Source organism: Oryctolagus cuniculus, chromosome 19, assembly GCF_051225735.1.
Source record: "Oryctolagus cuniculus isolate XC-2025 breed Fujian yellow rabbit chromosome 19, ASM5122573v1, whole genome shotgun sequence".
Classification (NCBI taxonomy): domain Eukaryota; kingdom Metazoa; phylum Chordata; class Mammalia; order Lagomorpha; family Leporidae; genus Oryctolagus; species Oryctolagus cuniculus.
The window spans coordinates 4,481,334-4,504,778 of record NC_142885.1 but is presented as its reverse complement, the minus strand read 5'-3'; the positions used below and the strand labels follow the sequence as shown (position 1 = coordinate 4,504,778).

At 58.5% G+C, this 23,445-nt stretch overlaps 1 protein-coding gene across 2 annotated transcripts in view; it reads left to right on the top strand.

The window, feature by feature from the left end:
* GNA12 (G protein subunit alpha 12) overlaps positions 1-23,445 on the top strand; it is a 98,794-nt gene that overhangs the window by 50,714 nt on the left and 24,635 nt on the right. Inside the window, exons 2-3 of one of the 2 annotated variants that reach the window (XM_089320761.1) lie at positions 3,527-3,742; positions 4,877-4,993. In XM_089320761.1, the coding sequence (XP_089176887.1) occupies positions 3,527-3,742; positions 4,877-4,978 (318 nt within the window). In that variant the 3' untranslated portion in view covers positions 4,979-4,993. Of the gene's footprint in view, positions 1-3,526; positions 3,743-4,876; positions 4,994-23,445 lie in introns of those variants that run through there. The other variant, XM_051834734.3, reaches the window with a different exon arrangement.

The window sequence follows — 23,445 nt, the reverse complement described above, 5'->3', positions numbered from 1 at the left end:
ACTAGGGACACCCACTCCCACAGCCCAGTGCCTGATGCGAGTCCTGGCTGTGCCTCTGATCCAGCTCTGACCCCACTGTGCACCCTTGGAGGCAGCAGAGGATGCCCTTGACACCCACCTGGAGGCACACAGTGGGTTCTGGGCTCCTATCTGCAGCCTGGCCTGCCCCAGCTGTTGAGGCATTTAGAGAGAGTGAACAGTGGGTGGAAGATCCCTCCCCACCCCACCCCCATCTCCTCTCTCTCTTCCCTTTCAAGTAAAGTGAAAGTAAGTATTTCTGTTTGAAGATTTGTTTATTTATTTGAAAGGCAGAGTTACAGAGAGGGAGATCAATCTTCCATCCGCTGGTTCTCTCCCCAAGTGGCTATAACAGCTGGGCGGATCCAAAGTTAGGAGCCAGGAGCTTCTTCCGGGTCTCCCACGTGGGTGCAGGGGCCGAAGCACTTGGGCCATCTCCTACTGCCTTCCCAGGCCACAGCAGAGAGCTGGATCGGAAGAGGAGCAAGTGTCAAACCTGTTCATTGCTCTCCATGGATATGATAAATCTCTCCACTTGTTCTGTCTTGTTTTTCAATCAACACTTTGCAGTTGCCAGCATATAGATCCTATATACATATTTGGTTAAATTTATGCCTTTTTCATTAAAAATGTTTTTTGAAAGAGGTAGCTGTAGACCTGCCATCCACAGCCTCACACCCTAAATGCCTGCGACAACCAGGGCGAGGCCAGAACAAAGCCAGGGGCCGGAAACTAATCCTGGGCTTCCCAGGTGGGCGCAGGGACCCAGCTCCGGAGCCGGCACTGCTCCCTCTAGGGTGCTCAGAGGAGGAGGCTGGGATCGGACCAGAGAGGCCTCAGGCGCGGGCCTTCCAGCGTGGACGGGGGCCTCCCACTCCGCGTCCTGAGTGCTGCACCCGAGGCCTGGCCGCCTTCGTGCTTCAGTGATCGTCGGCAGTGCTGCATTCTTCCATTTCCGTTCGCACCTGCTCATTACTAGTAGGTAGACAGGCGAGTTTTGTAGGTGACCTTGCTGGATTCGTTTGTTCTAGTAGGTTTTGTTGTTGTTGTTAGGTTGTCTAAACCGTTTCCTCTGCAAGTAGGTTTAGTTGTTTCTCCTGCACTCCTGGCCCTTCCTGTCAACTCGGCATCAGTTCCTCAGGCTGTGTTGAATAGCGGTGATGAGGGGAGCCCTCACCTGCCCAGCCTTGGAGGGAGACCTTCAGTCTCCACGTTAGTTAGACGTCGGCTGTTCCCGTCGGGTCGATGTTCTGCGTTCTCTCCTGGCCCCTGGTAGCGAGAGTTTCATCGTGCGTGGGTTAATTTCTGAGCCCACGTGGCTGAGTCCCTAGGCAGGTTCTGAGTTTGTGCTGTCTGCAGCTTGTTCCTCCCACAGGGTGCAGCTCATGTCTGTGGGTGGCAAGAGCAGACAAGGCCCTCTGGAGGGGCCTGTAGCAGTGTCCGCGCCCGGCTGTCCGGGGCCAGCTGGGTCCAGGGGACAGGTTGTCACTGCTTTTTAGGCATCATTGCATTTGACCCAGGGTTCTGGGCAGGAGCTGAAGTTACAGACAGCATTCTGAAGCTGCCGCCGAGGCGTGGAGAGACAGCCTGATTGAGCCCTCTGTCCCCAGTGCTGGAAGTGAAACTGTTGAGGATAAGTGCCGGCCAAAAACCACTGAGTTGTACACTTTAAGTAGACAAGTGTGTGGCATGCGAGTCACTGCACAATAAAACCATTCTTAAAAAGAAACCAGGTAGGTGTGCAGCGGGCATCAGCAGCCCTGGCGCTGTCTGCGCAGGAGGGAGGCCGGCGTGCCGCTGCTCTGTCCTCATGGCCAGCACGGGGCCCTCTGCACACTCACCTGGCGTGGCTGGACGGCTCCCGGAGGTACTGCTTGTGGAATCTGAAGCCCTGCCCCCGGCGTGGAGCCAGGTCCGCTGCCCACCCGGGGACCAAGGGACGCCAAGTGCTGTCACAGCTGGACGCTTGCCCAGGGCTGTTTCTCCAACCCCTGACCCCATCTGTGAGGTAGGGAAGGGGCAGACGATTCTGACTTGATTTTAACGGTGAGGAAATGAGCAGAACGAAAATGAGTTTGTTCTCATCGCAAGCAAAGGCGGCGTGAAGTCCGGGGCTGCGTGCGGTCCTGCTTCAGTGGGGTGGGTGGTCCCACCTGCACAGGTCGGAACAAGCTGTTGTACCCGTCTGGTAGCCAGGGGCCGCCGGATGTCGGTGCTGATCTAGGATCGCAGGAGTGTGGCACTGGTGGTGCTGCCGCTGGCTGCTGCGTTTTGGAAACATTTCTTTGTTTTACTGATGGTTTCATTTTCCGGTGGAACATGCTGGGTGTCTCCCGCGGTGTCCCCCGGGTGCCGTGTCGGATGAGGGCACGTGCTGGGTGTCTCCCACGGTGTCCCCCAGGTGCCATGTTGGATGAGGGCACGTGCTGGGTGTCTCCCGCGGCGTCCCCCAGGTGCCATGTTGGATGAGGGCACGTGCTGGGTGTCTCCCGCGGTGTCCCCCGGGTGCCATGTTGGATGAGGGCACGTGCTGGGTGTCTCCCGCGGTGTCCCCCGGGTGCCGTGTCGGATGGGGGCACGTGCTGGGTGTCTCCCGCGGTGTCCCCCGGGTGCCGTGTCGGATGAGGGCACGTGCTGGGTGTCTCCCGCGGCGTCCCCCAGGTGCCATGTTGGATGAGGGCATGTGCTGGGTGTCTCCCGCGGCGTCCCCCAGGTGCCATGTTGGATGAGGGCACGTGCTGGGTGTCTCCCGTGGTGTCCCCCGGGTGCCGTGTCGGACGAGGGCATGTGCTGGGTGTCTCCAGCAGCGTCCCCCAGGTGCCGTGTCGGACGAGGGCACGTGCTGGGTGTCTCCCGTGGCGTCCCCTGGGTGCCGTGTCGGATGAGGGGATGTGCTGGGTGTCTCCAGCAGCGTCCCCCGGGTACCGTGTCAGATGAGGGCACGTGCTGGGTGTCTCCCGCGGTGTCCCCCGGGTGCCGTGTCGGATGAGGGCTAGCAGGAGCAGAGCTGTGTGCTGCTTACACACGTCCTTCGTGAGAAGGCCACCTTCCTAGGAGTGACGGCACCCATGTCACCGCAAGGCAGACGCGTGCCGCTCTGCACACTGCCCCGCCTGGGCGTCTTCGGCTCTGTGACAGGTGCTGCGTGCTGTCGCGTGTAGACTTACCAAGTGGAAACTGAACCTGCCGCTGCGGGCCGCTGTGGCAGCGTGGCAGGCAGCCTTGGCAGGAGGGATTCACACAGCAGAGCCAGGACGGCCTTGGCTGCCCCTCTGCCTCTTTACCGGTGCTCACTCCGGTTCTGCTTTGCGCCGTGTCGCGGTACAGCAGCCCCAGCCAGGAGCGGAACCAGCAGCAAAGTGGCCTCTTGGCTGTGTCAGCCACCGAGTCTCGGCTACTGCGCCGTAGCAGCTGAACACAGGCCAAGACAGAGGCCGCGCTGGGCTTCTCTAGTATGATGTAGTGTCTGCTGCACAATTAAATCTTTCTTTTTTCTTTTATTTCCTAGGGCTCAAAGGTTCTTGTCGACGCGCGAGACAAGCTTGGTATTCCTTGGCAGTATTCTGAAAACGAGAAGCATGGCATGTTCCTGATGGCGTTTGAGAACAAGGCGGGACTTCCTGTGGAGCCCGCCACCTTCCAGCTGTACGTGCCCGCGCTGGGCGCACTCTGGAGGGACTCTGGCATCAGGGAGGCCTTCAGCCGCAGGAGCGAGTTTCAGCTGGTGAGTGCGGCCTCCGGGCGCCTGTCTGAGCTCTGGTCGCGTTTTCCTTTAAAAACCGCAGAAAGGGCAGGAAAGCTGTGAGTGCAGATCCCAGTGACCGACAGCAAAACGCGTGACGGAGGCGAATGAAACAGTGGTTCAAGGGGAGGGGGATTCACGTGGGCTGGGTAGATGCTTTTGTTCCCGAAGTAGGATTCTTAAAACGGTCACAGTCGGCGCAACTCGGGCGACTCGCCTTTCTAGGTCTTGTTCCTAGTAGGAAGCTGGTGTGCCGTGAAGCAGCGTGGCGGCGTGGCAGCCGTGGCGTGTGCGTAGAGGGGAGGACCGAGTGCTGCCGGGAGGGCGGGTGCCTCGGGAGCCAGCCTGCCCGCCTCTGAAGGATCAGGCCCCATGACCAGAGCGTTCCCGTGTCTTGCTTGTTTCTTTTTTTACTTTTCCCTCTAACTGCCCTCCAACGTGGACCACACCCGAGGACACGCGTGCCACTGACGCTGGCGCACGCCTGGGTTCCAGACAGACGCCACCCTCAGCTCTTGGTCCTGAGCTTCCGTCAGGAGACCCTTCCTTCTTCCGTGGTTTACTGTGATGCATGTGTAGTTTTGCTGTTAGCTCTGTGTGTGTGTGTGTCTGTGTGTGTACGCGTCTGTGTGTGTATGTGCATCTGTGTGTGTATGTGTGTCTGTGTATGTGCGTCCGTGTCTGTGTGTGCCTGCGTTTCTGTGTGCCTGTGTGTGTGTATGTGTCTGTGTGTGCTTGTGTGTGTGGTGAACAGTGAGCTACTGAATTTTACCCATTTTCAAACCTAGTGTGTGAATGGTGTCTGGCTGTTCGTGTTCTCTGTTTTACCTTTTTCAAGCGACATCTTGGAATTTATTCACATGATTTGTGAAACCGTGGTCCCTTGTCCTCACTCTGTCCAGTGCCCCACTGTGTGACAGCGCTGGGATTTGTCCCTGCCGCCGTCAGCGTACTTCTGAATGTCCGGTTGTACTGCTAGAAAGCATGGTGTCCCTCCTGCCTGGCTGCGGCTGCGGCTGGGAGGAGTTCCGCCAGTTGTGTGCTCTGGGGCAGGAGTTGCAGGCCGTGGGGTATAAAGCTCCAAGCAGACGTGCTAACACCAGGCTGCTTTCCCAGGTGGTCGTGCCAGCAACAGGGAGAAGTCTGTTGGTCTGCATCCATGCCAGTGTTGAGCATTACCGACCCCAGAGTTTAACTGGACCGCGTTCTGTTAACTGAGATGCCCCAGGTGTGTTGTCTGTGTGTGCATCTCCTGAGTTATTTCACGCTTTCCTCATTCATCTGTGACGTGCTGGGTGTAGTCTGCTAGAAATCTTTCCAGCTCAGCGTCTGTTTTCTTCACACAGTTTCCCTGATGTTCCTGTGTTACACACCCAGGTCAAGGCCTGAAGCACACGTCGGTTTAATACCATTAATGAAGCTGTAGACCTTGTCCAGACTTAACCTGTCTTCCCTCTGGCATCGTGGGTGCTGAGAGCCAGCCCAGGGTGCTCCGTTGTGTTGAGCTGTCTGCTCAGTCGCCTCCAGTCCGTGACCAATCCCGCGTCCTTCCTTGTCCGGGCGACCCTGGCGTGCAGAGCATGGTCAGTTGTTCTGTAGGACGTCCCTGTCTGGGTTTGTGTGTTCTGTGCTCCTGGCAAGAAGATGAGAGCGCTGACTGTGCCCTGCCCGGAGCCCGTGCCATGGGCAGCGGTGATTTGGGAGTGTGCAGGCCTGGGAGCTCGATGGCTTGGTGCAGGCGGCGTTTGCCAGCTCCCGCTGCTGGAAGTCACTGCTTTTCTCTGCCGTTGTTCCGTGTCTGGGGGGATACTGTGAGACCGTGCGTCCATACTGCCTCTCCTCAACATTGGCCCGAGAGTTTTCCTCCAACCCTTTCTCATTTGCACATTCTTTCTCTAGTTAATTTTATTTTTTTAAAAGATTCGTTTATTTATTTGAAAGTCAGAGTTACACAGAGAGAGAAGTAGAGGCAGAGAGAAAGAGAAGTCTTCCATCCGCTGGCTCACTCCCCAATTGACTGTAATGGTTGGAGCTGCACTGATCCGAAGTCAGGAGCCAGGAGCTTCTTCCAGGTCTCCCACGTGGGTGCAGGGGCCCAAGGACTTGGGCCACCTTCCACCACTTTCCCAGGCCACAGCAGAGAGCTGGATTGGAGATGGAGCAGCGTGGACTCAAAGCAGCGCCCATATGGCGCTTTACCCATTATGCCACAACACTGGCCCCATTTAGTTAACTTTAAAAACAACAACAATAACAAAAGACCTACTTACTTGAAAGAGCCACAGAGATAGAGAGGGAGAGACAGAGAACAAGAGAACAAGGTCTTCCATCCACTAGTTCACCCTACAAGTGACTACAACGGCTGATGCTGGACCGCTCCAAAGCCAGGAGCCAGGAGCTTCTTCTGAGTCTCCCATGTGGGTGCAGGGGCCCCAGCACTTGGATCTTCATCTTCTGCCTTCCCAGGCACATCATCAGGGAGCTGGAGTGGAAGCAGAGCAACTGGGACCCAGACCGATGCCCATATGGGGAGCCAACACTGCAGATGACGGCTTTACCTGCTATGCCACAGTGCCAGCCCCTCTCTAGTTAACTTTTACAATTCAGGTGAAGACGTTAAAAGCAGTAGGCACTGTGATTGTCACAGAAAGGAGATTGTAACCTCTAAGGCTAGATATAAGAAACAACAGGAGGGCCTGGCGCTATGGCACAGCTGGTAAAGCCGCCGTCTGCAGTGCCGGCATCCCATGTGGGTACTGGTTCAGGTCCTGGCGGCTCTACTTCTGATCCAGCCCACTGCTATGTCCTAGGAAAGCAGTGGAGGATGGCCCAGGTCCTTGGGTTTCTGTACTCACATGGGAGACCCAGAAGAAGCTCTTGGCTCCTGGCTTTGGATCGGCTCAGCTCTGGCCATTGCGGGCAACTGGGGAATGAAAAGGAGGATGGAAGACCTCTTGCGCTCACTCGCTCTCTCGCTCTCTCTCTCTCTCTCTCGCTCGCTCTCTCTCTCTCTCTCCCTTTCTCTCTCTCTCTCTCTCTCCCTTTCTCTGTAACCCCATCTTTCAAATAAATAAAATAAATCTTTAAAAACAAAAGAGAAAAACAACTTGGGAATGCGAGTTAGTGCCTCGGTGTGGAGCTGGGTGAAGTGCATCCCTAAACTCGCGTGGTCTGGGAAGGAAGGTCCTGGTCTTTTCAGAACTTGGGTGGAAACTGTGACCCTTGACGGAGGACCCTCCAGAGAAGAACCGCAAACCCGCAGAGCTGATCGTTGACCTGGTGGACGGGGTCGTGGGGTCTCGGCAGACCCTGCCACTTGCCTCCTGCCAGTGGGAACGGTGTTGCAGAGCTGGGGAGGACCACCTTGCTTAGTAAGCCTTGGAAGTGAGCCCAGAGAGGGGCGGTCCGCCCTGAGCCACATCTCAGTGATCACTGTGAGGAATGGGGCCTGAAAGTCCAGGCGGCTCTTTCTTCCCACGAACCCTCGCTTGTTCACCAGAGCACCTCCTGTGTGCGCCACACCACGCCGTGTAATGGGGGTACAGCGATAAGTAAGTCCAACAGTGGGCCTGTCCCAGAGAGCTGCTGCTCCTGGTGGTAGGGGCTGAGTAGGACCCATGCAGGTCTAGGAGCTCGGAGGACCTCGTGCTGACGTCACGCGCGGATGCTGGTGTCTGACTGGGGGTGGGGGTGGGGGTAGATGACCAGGCAGGAGCCCTGCGGGCCAGGCAGTGTCTAGGAGCTCGGAGAACCTCATGCTGACGTCACGTGCGGATGCTGGTGTCTGACTGGGGGTGGGAGGAGGGCAGATCACCAGGCAGGAGCCCTCTGGGCCAGGCAGCGCTCACTGGAGCCTCAGTGACTTGAATTCCGGTTCTGCCTCCTGGCTCCACTCGGCTGCTTGTCTTCACCCAGGGCCGCCCGCCCACACTGCATGCTGAAATAACCGTGTCCCCTCCCAGGAAGCTCCTCCTGCGTGTTTCAGTGGGAGGAACAGGACATGGACTGGTGACTTGGCGAAGGTTGGGCGTGAATTAGGCTCAGGCTGCCACCAGGAGGGCCTGTGGCTGTCCCTTTGTGCTGATGGGTGCGTCAGGGTCACGTGACAGGGTTGTTTGTTTCTGCAGCCTGTGTTGTGCTCCCCCTCCCTCCTGGCAGACAGCAGCAGCCTCTTGGGGGAGGCCCCGTGTGACCGGGCAGACGCGGGCTTCTCCCTGCTCCCACTGCCCTCTGCCAGCCAGAAACAGGCAGAGGAAGAAAGGAGCTCTGTCTGGGGACTGCCTTGTGACAGCCCGGCCTTGTCCCTCGCCAGCGCCTCGTCGCTGTGTGCCGTTGGGTCGGACGGGAGTGGCCCCGCCGTGTGAGACTCAGCTCTTCACACACAGCCTTGGCTGCGGTGTGGCCAGTCCGTCTGCACAGCGGCCCATCTGTCAGCACCACTCACAGGAGTCTGGTCTCTTGGAGGCTTCTTTTTAAGTGAAAGTAAAGTTGGAGTTTTTTAAGCATAGTACCAAGCCACCCCAGGTTAGCTGCTTTCCCTTGTAACTTGGAGGTGCAGGTCAGTGGAGCAGCACGTGCGGGTCTGCCTGTTGCCTTCGTGCGTGACGGCTGCCCGAGCACGCCCGTGGGTGTGTGTGTCACAGCCCTGCTTGCACAGCCAAAGGGCTTGTTCTCCCACTGGCCCGAGGCCGAGTCCTCTGTCCAAAGAACTGGTGAGACAGACAGACGTGCAAGCCGATCATCGCCGTGAACTCTAAAGAGCCATGCTAGGCTGAAGGCAGAAGCAGCGGTTCTGGCTGGCAGGACACGGCCATCGGAGAGTTCCTAGAGGTTTTTCTAGAGGTAGGCAGGGCTGGTGGGGGGGGGAGGGGCAGCAGAGACAGAGCTGGGGCTGGGGAGCCTGGGGCAGCTGCAGAGTTCCAGCCCTGCATGGCTGCGAGGGGCCTGAGCTGGCTGGCTTACTAGTGCATGCAGATGCGGAGATCCCATGGGACTGGCTTACCCACAGGGACTTGCACAGTAGGGGATTGAGAGAGGTGAGGTGGCAGCCTTGCAGGCTGCTGTGGGCTCCACCCGCTTCTCTGTGCTGGCATTCTTGCGGCCTGGCTTCCCGTGTGATTGCCGCGTGGCAGCAGTGGGACAAGGCCTGCCTCACAAGTGCACAGCACCCCTGAGAGCAGGCAGGGGCTGGCGTGTGGCAGGGAGATCCTGTGCCCCGGCTGATTCAGGCCTGGAAGACCCTCGCCCTGGGCTCCCCTCTGAGGGTGAGGGAGCAGCCTGCCCAGGACAGGGGTGGCCCCATGTCTGGACTACGCCACCACGCCCGCAAGTGTGAGCTCAGGCCAGGAGGCACCGCTGAGGTGCTGAGAGCGGAGCATGACCAGCCTGAGTGGCAGCTTCTCCAGAAATGGCCGAGAGAGGCCAGAAGGTGACGGAGGCGAGCAGGGCCGCTCTGTCCTGGACGCCCAGTCCCGAGACTGGGAGAACTGGGACCAGGGCAGAAGGGCTTTTGTCTGGGGCTTTAACTTGACTACCTGGTTCCTGGCCCTCTTCTACACAACTCTTTGCTTCTAACCTGGTTCATTGAAATCCCCATCGTCACGCTGGCTCCCGAGTAGGCCTTGGGGCAGGCCGGGTCGGGCATCAGGTTCAGACCACGGCCCGAGTACCTGCAGCCAGCTCCTGTTCTTCATAAGACAGTTGTGAAGTCAAGGCCAGGCAGCTGGGTCTCAGGTCTGGTGGTGACCGTGCGTCAGGTGCAGCTGCAGCACCCTCTCCCGCCGGGGGCCGGGGTGGTGGTGGGGGGGCTGGTAGTCCTCCTGGGAGTTGGGCTCATGGGTTGAGTGCTCTGCTGACGTCCTGTGGCCCAGCAGCGAGTCGTGCACTTGCTTGGTCCCGACGCTGGGAGACTGCCCGGTGCGTGTGCTATGGACTGGTCTCTCCTCTCCTGATACTGTTGATGTCTCTGATAGGATTGCTTCCTCCACCCTGATGGCTCGAAGATGTCACTCACTGAGCTCCCTGTTGCTTCTGACATCCTCCCAAAGTGGCAGGGCCTTGTGCTTCTTGGAAGTGACATAAGTGCCTCCCCTCGACAGGCAGGAGACGGCTCAGACGGGTGGTCGGTGAGGGCTTCGGCGCTCCTGGATTCCTGGGCCCAAGTGATGGGCTTGCTACAGAGCTTTGCCTTCTTTCCCTTGTTACTTAGTTAAAAGAAGATTGATTGATTTGCTTGAATGTCAGCGTTACAGAGAGGAAGACAGAGATGTTCCATGGTAGCATCGCAGCGCCGGCCGACAGGTTTTCTCTCTGTGAGTTTAAAGGGCTCCAGTCTGAAGTGTTGCTGGAGATGGGATGTGTAGGAGGACTCTGAGAGGTAGGGGAGGGGCCTCCATGACAGATGTGTGTGTGTGTGCGTGTGCATGTGCGCCTGCTGCCCTGCTGCCCCCGCGGGACGCTGGAGAGGGAGCCGATTTTGTGGCTTGGCGAGTAGCTCGCTGAGTGTAGGAAGAAGCTCTGGGCTCTGCAGCCTCGCTGCTAGCCCCAGACCTCATGTGTTGTCTTAATTTTTGTGCCATCTGTGTGGTCCGCGGTGCCTGCTCCCCTCCCGCTCCCTGCCTGCCGCCGGCACAGGCTTTGGGGACCAAGGGCATAGTCATGTGCCGATGTACTGATGCAGTCGTGCCCCAAACTCTCCTTTGTTTCTGAAACAGCCCCCCGCTTCTGCTGTGTGATAGTCATGCCTGCCCAGAAAAGAAAAAAGCATCGCTTGGCAAAGCGGCTGGCACCGCCGGTTGGCACTGCTGTGGACCTGGCCCGGGCTCCTGCCAGTGCTGTCTGTCCTTGGCCCGGGGAAGAGAGCGCCTTGTTGCCGTGCTAACGTCTCTGATTTTCTCTGAGGCTGCACGGAGCAAAGCTGCTGTGTGCATTTCCTGTGTCCTGGGAAAGAGACCCGCCGTGCGTGGCTTGGTGGTCACCGTCAACACTCAGGGAGTGCTTGGAGCTTGCAGCGCCCCTGGGGTGCTGGGCACGAGACCTGCCGAAGCAGCCGTGCCTGTGAGCCGCAGCCGCGCTCCGGTTCTCCGGTGTCCCTGTAGACTCCCTCAGCGGGCTCTTCCCTTTGAATTTTCCCGAGGCCCACGTGGCATGTGTCAGCGCTTTGCACCGTCCATTCTTGGCTGTTGGCTGTGCCGTTAAGGCAGCGTGCAGTCTTGGTGTTTTGAAGGCCCGTAGTCCCCGGTGTGAGGAGGAGGAAGGGAAGACGGCCGGGCTGCCCGGGTGAGGACAGTGGGGCGCTGACACGTCTCCAGCGGCTCAGGGAACCCTGCTGCCTCCAGGCTTGTCTGTCTCCTGCTGTTTGTAGCAGACGGCAGGTTTTCCCGGGGGTCTCATCTGTTGGGATTAAGTTTGGTTGCAAAAATAACGGTGAGGGGCTGGCGCTGTGGTGTAGCGGGTAAAGCCACCACCTGCAGTGCCGGCATCCCATATGGGCGCCGGTTTGAGTCCCGGCTGCTCCACTTCCGATCCAGCTCTCTGCTATGGCCTGGGAAAGCAGTAGAAGATGGCCCAAGTCTTGGGCTTCTGTACTCAGATGGGAGACCCACAAGAAGCTCCTGCTACTGGCCTTAGTTCCGCGCAGCTCTGGCTGTTGCGGCCATCTGGGGAGTGAACCAGTGGATGGAAGACCTCTCTCTCTGCCTCTCCTCTGTCTGTGTAATTCTTTCAAATAAATAAATAAATCTTTAAAAAAAAAATAACGGGGAGGCTTAAGCACGGAAAATGTCCTGTGGTTCGTATGAAGAGGCTGAGAGACGGCAGCCCAGGAAATGGGGGCATGTGGCTAGGCCTTTTCCAGTGGGTATCCTGGTGCCTGGCCCCCGTTCCCAGCCTTGACTGTTCCAGCCTGCCCTAAGGAGCAGCGTGGAGAGGAACTGTGCACCTGCTCCCCTGAGCCGGCTTCCTGGAAGTCCTGTCCCGCACTTCGTAGGAGCCCCATCCGCCAGGACTGAGTCACACAGCCGCCCGTGGCACGCTCCTCCCTGCAACTGGTGCTCAGTGGACGGAGAGGCCACCGAGCGTCCCCCTCCAGGCCTGCCCCAGTCAGACGCTGGTGTGTGGCGCCCGAGCTCGGGCAGCTGCGGCTGGGCTGGGGTGACTCACCCTCCCTGTTCTGCGAGCATGGGGCAGTGACAGCAGCACCGCACAGCTGGTGCCTGTGCCATGGCCTCGGGGAAATCCCACGTGTGCCCGTTGCCATCGTGGGAAGTGTGTGCTCTCAGAAGGGGGTTATGGGGAGGCTCTGGGTGGCCAGGATTCCCACAGCCCTGGGCAAATGACGGGCAAGGCCCTGCCTCTCCAGCCGCCTTGCGTTTCTGAGTCGTGTGTGTGTGTGTGTGTGTGAGAGAGAGAGAGAGAGAGAGAGAGAGAGAGAGAGGCTGAGATACATTTCTCTGTGTCATGATAACAAACCCAGACCACATTTTCTCTCTGGTTGGGAGCAGCCAGGGGACTAAGTTGTGCGTCTTGCTGTTAAAAACAACTGGATGTACTTGGCCCAGCTCTTCCGCTCCCCACAGCTGCCCATGGTCAGGAGTGTGCGTGGTTGGCGGGAACCCCCACAAGGAAGCAGCACGCAGCAAGCTGTGGGAACACAGCTGTCCCCGGCAGGCCGCTCCTGTGGCTGGTAGCCGTGACGGCAGCAGCTTCCTGAGAGCACAGCGGAGGTGGGTGTCGGGAGGAGGGGAGGTGCGAGGCCCCTGAGGGGGAGCAGGCCCTCTGTTTTGGAGCGCAGCGGGGGCAGGTGGAGGGAGAGGCGGGCAGGGGCTCTGAGCACTTGGGCTTGGCAAGGCGTGAGGTGTGCGTGCAGGCTGACAGGGTTGTTTGGACAGCTGTAGCGATCATAAAAACCAGGAGACCCACGGGATGAGGTGACGGAGGTGTTGCGATGAGGGCCGTTGTGGGCGCTGGGGCCTGGAGAGTGGTTGGGAGGCGCCCAGTCCAACACCTTGTCAGTGTGATGGTGAAGACCCAGCCCCAGAGTTCAACTTCATGTGGTGAGCTCAGGACATGGGGCAGAGTCCAGTTGTTGTCTCTGAGTGGGCGTCGCACTGCTGTGCTGGAGTGCGTGGCCTGTGGGCCTGCACCCCGTGTCCTGGTCACCCACCACTGCTGGGGCCTCCAGTCCCCGCGACCTTGTTCTCTGCCAGATTCTCTGAAGGCCAAACACCCTTGATTTGCTCTGGTGTTCAGGTGGGTGTGTCAGGGTGGGAGTCTCTCCCTGGGAGGGGTCAGGTACATTCTAGGCTGCTGGCAGACTAGGTGGGTTTTGTTTGGTTGTTTTTATTTACTTGAAGGCAGAGAGAGGGAGACAGAGAAATCTGCTGGTTTACTCCCCGAATGGCCGCAATAGCAGGATGTGGGCCCCGCCAAAGCCAGGACCCAGGAGCTCCACCCAGGCCCCTGACGTGAGCCACCTTCTGCCGCTTTCCCAGGCATACTAGCAGGGAGCCGGGTCTGACGTGGAGCAGCACGCGTGGGATGCTGGCATTGGCATCGCAAGCAGCATCTTAACCCGCTGCGCCCCGATGCCGTCCCTAGTGGGTTCCGAAGTGTTCAGTTGGTATTTCGTTGGGGCTTAAATCATGACAATTGCAGTCGAGTAGTGCCCATTCACATCCCTGCCAGGTTTTTGCCTGCCCTCAGCCCTCTTAACAGTGTGTTCCTCTTAAATGTCCCCATAAGTATCAGTTATTTTCATGTTTGTTGGCCGTTTAATGCTAGTCTTTTGTGAGCTGGAGACAAGCTCCCTGTGATTTGTGCCAGTCTGTCACCAGGTCCTCATTCTCTGTAACAACTTTGTATTTATAACTTTTTAGTTTGAAATAGTAACAGGTTCACAAGCAGTTGCAAGGATAGTCCCTTGTGTCCTTCCCCCGTGTCCCCCGTGGTGACATCTGACCTGGCTGCAGTGCGAGGTGACAGTCGGGAGACTGGCAGGTGTACCCGGGGTGTGTGGAGGTGCTTGTGTCCCAGCAGAGAGACAGAACGCCCCTGCGTCTCACCCCGCTCCCCACCGTCGTCCCCAGCCCTGGCAGCCACAGGTTGTTGCTTCATACCTAAGACTTGGTCATCGGGGACTGGGTGGGCTGTGTACGGCCTGTGGCCGGGGGAGGTTGACATTCGTCACTCATCGGAAGGCTCTTGAGAGCTAGCCGAGTTGTCGCAAGCCAGGAACACACTTTGTGAAATTTCTGAGTAGTAGTCCCTGACTTGGAGGTGCCACCATTTGCTCATCTAAAAATAAATAAACATAACTGTACACACACATACCCCTATCTTTCTGTGTGTGTCAGAAATAAATGAATAATTTCTAGAGAAAATGGACGTGGGATGTGGGCATCCAAAGTGGCCAAACGGCTGCCCCAGAAGTTCTCCATTTAACGGTGGTCAAACTATTAACCTTTGCCTCTTAGATTTGTACTTAGAGTGCCTTCAACACATTCTTCCCCAGCACTGAGAACAGAAAGACTCCCCCTCACCCTCACCTTCTAGAGACGCATGGTGTGCGGTCCCTGTCAGGCCTCTAAGCCTGTTTTTTGTGTTGACAGGCAGAGTGGACAGTGAGAGAGAGAGAGAAAGGTCTTCCTTTGCCGTTGGTTCATCCCCCAATGGCTGCTGCGGCCGGCGCACCGCGCTGATCTGAAGGCAGGAGCCAGGTGCTTCTCCTGGTCTCCCATGGGGTGCAGGGCCCAAGCACTTGGGCCATCCTCCACTGCACTCCCTGGCCACAGCAGAGAGCTGGCCTGGAAGAGGGGCAACCGGGACAGAATCCGGCGCCCTGACCGGGACTAGAACCCGGGGTGCTGGTGTCGCAGGCGGAGGATTAGCCTAGTGAGCCGTGGCGCCGGCCAAGCTTATCTTTTAAAAAGTTTAATTTTCTACGTTTTTGAAGTGCTCATATGTAAATGGCCACAGCAGCTTCCCTAATTGGACACAGCCCACGTGTTCCTCGACAATAAAATGGGTAAATAAATTGTTGCTTCCTGAGTACTGCAGCGGAAATAGAGGACAGTCCACTCAGACGTCAGTGTGGTCACGTGAGATGAAGCTCCAGCCGTGACGCTGGGACACAGACGTTGGTGGTGAAACTACAGAGAGGCAGAGAAGCGTCAGCGGCTGCAGGAGTGCTCCTTCTAGAAGGCAGTGGGGCAGTGGCGCTGTCCCCGGTAGCCTGCGCGCGGGCAGGTTCGCCTGTCCCCGCGTTCGCAGTCACTGTACAAGAAGTAGAAGGAAAAGCGGAGCAATCTGCAGTCTGCTCACGTGTCGACTGACCGCTTACAGAGCAGGAGCAGAACAGGAGGGAGTCACCTGTGTGCTCACCACACGGAATTGGAACACGGGACAAGGGCCCCGTGTGGTGCTGTGGGAGAGCCCTGTCTGGGAGCTGTAGGCCCCGCATGGTGCTGTGGGAGAGCTCTGTCTGGGAGCTGTAGGCCCCACGTGGTGCTGTGGGAGAGCCCTGTCTGGGAGCTGTAGGGACCCCGCGTGTCCCTGTGGGAGAGCCCTGTCTGGGAGCTGTAGGCCCCGCGTGTCCCTGTGGGAGAGCCCTGTCTGGGAGCTGTAGGCCCCACGTGTCCCTGTGGGAGAGCCCTGTCTGGGAGCTGTAGGGACCCCGCGTGGCGCTGTGGGAGAGCCCTGTCTGGGAGCTGTAGGGACCCCGCGTGTCCCTGTGGGAGAGCCCTGTCTGGGAGCTGTAGGCCCCGCGTGTCCCTGTGGGAGAGCCCTGTCTGGGAGCTGTAGGGACCCCGCGTGTCCCTGTGGGAGAGCCCTGTCTGGGAGCTGTAGACCCCGCGTGTCCCTGTGGGAGAGCCCTGTCTGGGAGCTGTAGGCCCCGCATGGCGCTGTGGGAGAGCCCTGTCTGGGAGCTGTAGGGACCCCGCGTGTCCCTGTGGGAGAGCCCTGTCTGGGAGCTGTAGGGACCCCGCGTGTCCCTGTGGGAGAGCCCTGTCTGGGAGCTGTAGGGACCCCGCATGGCACTGTGGGAGAGCCCTGTCTGGGAGCTGTAGGGACCCCGCGTGTCCCTGTGGGAGAGCCCTGTCTGGGAGCTGTAGGCCCCGCGTGTCCCTGTGGGAGAGCCCTGTCTGGGAGCTGTAGGCCCCGCGTGTCCCTGTGGGAGAGCCCTGTCTGGGAGCTGTAGGCCCCACGTGGCGCTGTGGGAGAGCCCTGTCTGGGAGCTGTAGGCCCCGCGTGTCCCTGTGGGAGAGCCCTGTCTGGGAGCTGTAGGCCCCGCGTGGCGCTGTGGGAGAGCCCTGTCTGGGAGCTGTAGGCCCCGCGTGGCGCTGTGGGAGAGCCCTGTCTGGGAGCTGTAGGGACCCCGCGTGGCGCTGTGGGAGAGCCCTGTCTGGGAGCTGTAGGGACCCTGCGTGTCCCTGTGGGAGAGCCCTGTCTGGGAGCTGTAGGGACCCCGCATGGCACTGTGGGAGAGCCCTGTCTGGGAGCTGTAGGGACCCCGCGTGTCCCTGTGGGAGAGCCCTGTCTGGGAGCTGTAGGCCCCGCGTGTCCCTGTGGGAGAGCCCTGTCTGGGAGCTGTAGGCCCCGCGTGTCCCTGTGGGAGAGCCCTGTCTGGGAGCTGTAGGCCCCACGTGGCGCTGTGGGAGAGCCCTGTCTGGGAGCTGTAGGCCCCGCGTGTCCCTGTGGGAGAGCCCTGTCTGGGAGCTGTAGGCCCCGCGTGGCGCTGTGGGAGAGCCCTGTCTGGGAGCTGTAGGGACCCCGCGTGGCGCTGTGGGAGAGCCCTGTCTGGGAGCTGTAGGCCCCGCGTGTCCCTGTGGGAGAGCCCTGTCTGGGAGCTGTAGGCCCCGCGTGTCCCTGTGGGAGAGCCCTGTCTGGGAGCTGTAGGGACCCCGCGTGTCCCTGTGGGAGAGCCCTGTCTGGGAGCTGTAGGCCCCGCGTGGCGCTGTGGGAGAGCCCTGTCTGGGAGCTGTAGGGACCCCGCGTGTCCCTGTGGGAGAGCCCTGTCTGGGAGCTGTAGGCCCCGCGTGGCGCTGTGGGAGAGCCCTGTCTGGCAGCTGTAGACCCCACGTGTCCCTGTGGGAGAGCCCTGTCTGGGAGCTGTAGGCCCCGCGTGTCCCTGTGGGAGAGCTCTGTCTGGGAGCTGTAGGCCCCGCGTGGCGCTGTGGGAGAGCCCTGTCTGGGAGCTGTAGGGACCCCGCGTGTCCCTGTGGGAGAGCCCTGTCTGGGAGCTGTAGGGACCCCGCGTGGTGCTGTGGGAGAGCCCTGTCTGGGAGCTGTAGGCCCCGCGTGGCGCTGTGGGAGAGCCCTGTCTGGGAGCTGTAGGCCCCGCGTGGCGCTGTGGGAGAGCCCTGTCTGGGAGCTGTAGGGACCCCGCGTGTCCCTGTGGGAGAGCCCTGTCTGGGAGCTGTAGGCCCCGCGTGGCGCTGTGGGAGAGCCCTGTCTGGGAGCTGTAGGGACCCCGCGTGTCCCTGTGGGAGAGCCCTGTCTGGGAGCTGTAGGCCCCGCGTGGCGCTGTGGGAGAGCCCTGTCTGGGAGCTCAAGGGAAATATGTGTGTATATCCTGCTTCTGTTCAGGAGCTGTAAACAGAAGCACAGCACACGGAAACCTCGTATCAGACAGTCCACCAGCCGCTCCAGCCGACGCTGTCTTCCTATCTTCATTTTATATGTTCATTAGTGCATGGGTTTTCTGTGGCCCAAACATGTTTTATTTTTATAATCAGAAAAAGCCCTGAAAACATTTTTCAGCTGCGTTAGAGTTGCTGTCTTGTAGAAAGTCCCAAGTCTCGGGCGTGGTTCCTGAAAGAAGGCGTGGTGACTCCAGCGTCTGCTCGTCTGCGGGGGTGGGGGTCATCCGTCCCCTTCCCGCCTGCTCCCCGTGCCTCTGGTCACGTTGGTGGCGTGTTCCTGGAGCTTCCTCCACAGCACAGGGGGCAGTGAGGAGGCGTCGGAGGCATGGTGCTGGCGGCCCCTGATGGCTAAGGAGAATTTCTTCCCTGCTTGGCGTGCCCACCAGCTCTCGAAGGGACAGTTCTTTTCCTCTCCTATCACGGAGCCAGGGTTTGAGGCCTGAAAAGTGAATCCAGGCTGTGGAGAAGTGTCAGAATTGAGCCCAGCTCCACGTAAATGGGGAGCTGGTGGCCGGCGTCAGGGAGGAAATGCGATGTGAACACAGGTGTCTTCCTGTGACGGAGGGGGCAGGTGGGTGAAAGTGCCAAGCGGGAATCAGGCTCTGGAAAGCTGGGCCTCTCCAGTGAAAGAGGTCCAAAAAAAGCTGCATCTTGGGCCAGCTGTGGCATGGAAGATTAAGGTGCCGCCTACAGTGCCAGCATCCCATATAGACACTGGTTCAAGTCCCGGCCGCCCACTTCCAATCCAGCTCCCTACTAATGCACCTGGGAAAGTAGCACCCACGTGGGAGACCCAGAAGAAGCTCCAGGCTTTGGCCTGGCCCAGCCCTGACCATTGTGGCCATTTCGGGGAGTGAACCAGCAGATGGAAGATCTGTGTGTGTGTGTGTGTGTGTGTGTGTGTGTGTGTGTCTTTCTCTCTCCCTGTTCTCTCTTTTCTCTCTCTATCTCTTGCCTTGCAAATAAGTAAATAGATCTTCAAAATAAGAAAAGGCGACACCTGCCCTCCCCCAGCTGTTCTCAGGGAAGTCCTGCTGAGAATCTTGCTGGTGAGTTGATTTATCTACTTGTTACAACTTTGTTCTTTCTTCTTCAAAAAGTTCCAATAAAGTAGGCCTTTTTTTCTCTCTCAAGTTTCTTGTCCCTAAACCTTCCTGTCAGATCAGTATTTAACCCCGCTCGGCTGCGTGTCTGGGCAGTCCCCGTCCTCGGGGTGGGCCTGGGGCGGCTCGTGGGGACGCCCCTGTCTCCTCTCGCCCGCCGCGCACACCGGGTATGAGCACAGCCTCTCATGCCCTTGTCCGCCTGTCCTCTGAGAAGTGACACCTGTGGGCAGGACTCTGGGCCCGACAGCGCACCCTGCCTGAAGATGCCTGCAGTGTCTCCTGTCCAGGCTCCTCGGGACCCTGCCCACTGGCATCTCCCACTGGGGCACAGAGCGCAGGCCTGAGGCCGCCCCGTTCCCTGCAGGACCATGCGTGTGTGGCCTGGGGACCTGCGTGCAGGCCTCTGCAGGGGCAGCAGTGGCTGCAAGCCCGCTGCTGAGCTTTCTCACACACAGCCCCCGGGCCTCTAGCCTCCCCCGTGCAGCGTGGTCCAGGTGGTCTCGGGCGGGCTGGCTGGTGCTGGCCAGTGTGGGCGAGCCCACGCAGGCCTCCAGGGTCCCTTCTACTTCTGATGCATTTTGGAAGCCTGTCTCCTACTGTGTTCACAGTTTGCCTTGCTACAAGAGTAGCACAGACCGGGCACTGTGTAAAGAAGTTTGATTCGGTCCAGGCTTGGGGCAGTCCAGGAGCATGGTGCTGGTATCAGCTCCGGTGAGGCCTCGTGGCAGATGGCACTGCATGGTGGGAGCGTGGCGTCGTGGGGTGCAGGAGAGCAGGTGAGAAAGCCGAGCTCCCTGTGTGACGAGCCCGGTCCCGCCGGAGCAGCAGCGCGCTCCACGGAGCCTGGCTCACTCCAAGAGAAAGCATGGTGCTTAAAGAGCCCGTGCCATCCTTGAACACCCCACCATCCCCAGGGCCCGGCCTGGAGGGGAATGTTGGCGGACAGGCCACGCCCAGACCGGAACACAGCGCTTAGTGGTGGGCACGCCGTCCTGAGAGCCCCGCCCCCGGAACAGGCTGGCTGCGTGGGCCCGCAGTGCTTCGTGCCCGGGGTCCCCAGATGCTCAGTTGGCGCTCTGGTTCCCGCTGCATTTATTTATTTATTTATTTGTTTGTTTGTTTGTTTTCCCCCGCTGTATTTATTGATAGCACTGGCGCCAAGCTCAGCTTCCAGCACTTTCTGAGACGCTGGGTGCAGCGAGCCCCGAGGACTGAGACGGGAGCTGTTGTTGAGCCTTTGTTTTCCGTTATTTGTCTTTCTGTGTCACTCCTCACCCTCCCAAGCTTCTCCGTGTTCCGTGACAAGTCAGGCTGGCTCTGGCCTACTCCCGTCAGCCTAGCTGGTAACACGCACCCTTAAATGAGGCCCTAGAACACGGAGCGGTGTGCTGACTTGTGCAAAGGGACAACTTGATCAAAAGCCTGTTTAAAAGAAGTCGTACAGCCCAGGAAGCCACTGCTGGGGCTGCCCGTGAGAGAAGCGTGGGCACCAGCACCTGCCGTCTCCCTTGGGAACCTCGCACAGCGTGCGTGGGCTCTGCTCCAGAGCCTTGACTCGGGACGTTAGCAGCTCTCCACAGAGGGGAGGACGTTCAGCATGCAGTGGAAGGGCCGAGTGAGAGCCTCCTGTGTGGGAGTTGGAGGGTCAGCCAGTTGAATCCGTGATTCGTACTGCTTCCAGATGGCGATTGGTGGTGACGCCCCCGTGTTGGACCCTTGCTCTGACGGTCAGTGTGCAGGGATCGTGAGGCAAACCCCCGGGAGAAGCTGGCGCTTTGGGGTGGGCGTCGAACCCGGTCGTCGATGCCCGCAGCCCACGTCCTGTGGCCCAACTCCTGACTCCAGCTTCCTGTCACTGTAGACCCGAGGACGCAGCAGCAGTGGCTCCTGCCACCCATGCAGGAGACCCGGGTTACATTCCTGGCTCCAGCCCCAGCCCTGGCCGATGCAGGCGTTTAATGAGTGAGCCAGTGATGGCGTCTGTGTGTCTCTCCCCTCTGCCTCTCAAATAAATGTTAATAGCTGGCCCGTTACTTCATAAATACTCGGGTATGACTTGGTTTTAAAAAGGAAAAAAATAACCTAGGCTTTATACATGTTTTTGTTCTGATAGTAGTTTGGTTCTGTTTGCCTTTGAGAAAGGTTTATGGGAAGAAGCAAGACAAAGTCTAAAAAGAATATGCAGTGACAGGCGCTGACTTAAACCTGGCACTCACAGCCACTGGCTCCCTCCCCAGATGCCCACCGTAGCTGGGCCTGGGCCAGGTCTCCCATGTGGGTGACAGGCCCAAGTACGTAGGTCATCCTCTACCCCTGCAGGTGCGTGAGCGGACGCTGGGTCAGAAGCAGAGCGCCAGTACTCACTGGCATCACTTCCCTAGAGAAGTCTCAGGACAAAGCAGCGTCCCAGCTCATCCGAGGGCCCCACTGGCCCCGGGAAGCAGCTGCGTCTGTCTGTCCTGACTTACGCAGAACATCTCTGTGTCCTTGTTTGAAGGCTGCTCTCCGGGGTCCCTTTCGAGCCTGTATCTGTAGTACCGTGGCTGTACGAGAGCAGCCGCTGCAGATGGTTCACCCTGCAGGCTGCAGAGTCTGTCCTTGAAGTGGAGAGTGAGGTGGGGAAGCTGGAACCTCCAGCGCCCACTGGAGACGTTTATTTTCCTCCCTCCTCTCCTCCTCCTCCCTCCGCCTTCTCTTGTACTCTGTCGTCTTGATCAGAAAGGAGGGCAGCCACGTAGACAGCGAAGTGGAGGAGGGGAGAAGCAGGTGGCGAGGGAGCACCCATCGTGCAGTCAGTTTAAGCACAGCACACAGCGGGCTTGGTTGTGGGCCCACAGCTTGAGCCACATGGGCTGCTGTTCTGTTACCTCAGGAGGCTGACGAGAACACAGGTTGCCTTTGGAGGTTCCTGCAGGCCGAACCGCAGGTGCTTTTTGTGATTTTACTAGTTCTACTTACTCTGCTCCTGCTCTGCACAGACTCCAGTGTTACTGGGCCCATGTTTATATAACCTACAACATGCCCAAGTCCCGCACGACAGCTTGGCAGGTAAGCAGACAGTGCCATTGCTCCTTTAGTGTTCAGCAAAGGAACATGTGGCTTCAATAATTCTGATTTGGGTTTTGTTGCTTTATTTTCAATTTACTTGGAAGGCAGGGAGATGTAGACAAGAGATCTTCTACCCTCTGGGTCACTCCCCAAGTGCCCACAACAGCCAGGTCTGGGTGAGGCCGAAGCCAGGAGCTCATGTGGGTCTCCCCCATGGGTGGCAGGGACACTTGGACCATCATCTGCTGGCTCCCAGGAGCGAGCTTCAGAGAGCTGGATTGGAAGCAGAGTAGCCAGACACGGACCAGGCACTCTAACACGGGACCCCGGCGTTGTCATTGGCAGTGATCCCTCCTGGAGAAGCAGTTAGAGGTGTGTGTGAGCCCCCGTGGCTCTGGGACTGAGCGAACTGCAGCGCAGCGTTTGGTGAGCTCTGGGGCTTGAGCTGTTTGCGCTTGGCTGGCTCTGGAGGCTGTTGAGCCGCCACGTGTCAGCTGTCAACTGTGTGTGACCCCATGTGTCACCAGTCCACGACTGGCGGCGTGGCGGAGGCCGTCCACGTGTGCAGCAGAGCAGTTCGTCTTGGCAGTGGGCCTCTCCGTGTCGTCCACTCCCTGACCTTGTAAAGACAGCAGGATTCAGCCGTGGGGGCTCCACCTGGTGACCTTCCCTTCCCCATCACTTCCTGAGACCTCGCCTCTACACGCAGCAGCCTAGACCCGGGGCATTCAACTCCTGTGTGTCGGGGGGGCCAGTCGTACTCAGGTCACAGCACCCTATAATTTGATATCCAGGTGGGGCACTTTGTCAGTGAGAGGAGACTGTTCCATAGATCTGCAAGGTGATATCTTGAACCAACACTGTCACAGGCAAACCGGAGTGTGTGGTTATCCTGTCTGTGGACTGGAGCAAACCGGAGCGGACCAGTATCGTGTCTGTAGCATGTGTGAATGTGACCCTCAGCCATACGTCTTAGATCTGTTTGTGGCTGTTGGTACAAGTTAATGGTTTGGGGAGCGTGCTTTATCTCCGCCACAGCAGTAGGCCAGAGGATAGCTTGAGTTGCATTTTTTCTCCACATGCCCCCTTGACCTATTTTTTGTTTTTTTGTTGTGTGTGGTTTTTTGTTTGTTTGTTTGTTTGTTTTGACAGGCAGAGTGGACAGTGAGAGAGAGAGAGAGAAAGGTCTTCCTTTTGCCGTTGGTTCACCCTCCAATGGCCGCCATGGCCGGCGCACCACGCTGATCCGATGGCAGGAGCCAGGTACTTATCCTGGTCTCCCATGGAGTGCAGGGCCCAAGTACTTGGGCCATCCTCCACTGCACTCCCTAGCCACAGCTGGCCTGGAAGAGGGGCAACCGGGACAGAATCCGGCGCCCCGACAGGGACTAGAACCCGGTGTGCCAGCGCTACAAGGCCTAGTGAGCCGCGGCGCCGGCCCCCTTGACCTATTTTTATTAAGACTTTTTATTATAAATTTTTACTTTATAGAATTAAATATGAAAAAATGCTTGATTTTCCCTGCCTCCAAGTTAAAAAAAAAAAAAAAAAGAAAAGAAAAAGAAAAACACAGATTTAAAGTGCAGTGAAATACCACTTTTCACCAAATTGACAAACACAGACTTTGGTAACAGGTCCAGCGTAGTGAACCTTTGTGGGCCAGGACATCACACCGCTGGGAGTGCCGCTCCACTGGAAGTTCCGAATGTGCTCCCTCGTGGCCCAGCAGGCCTGTGTGCAGGTGTCTCTCTCAAGGCCCTGTGCGTCAGTTCCTGCAGCGTGGCTGGTGGTGGGAGAAACCAGCCAGTCGTCCCATGTGTGTGGTTGTGTGTCTGTGCCGTAAAACACAGGTGTTGCTAGAAGGGATGAAAAAACCAAGTTATAGAGCAAT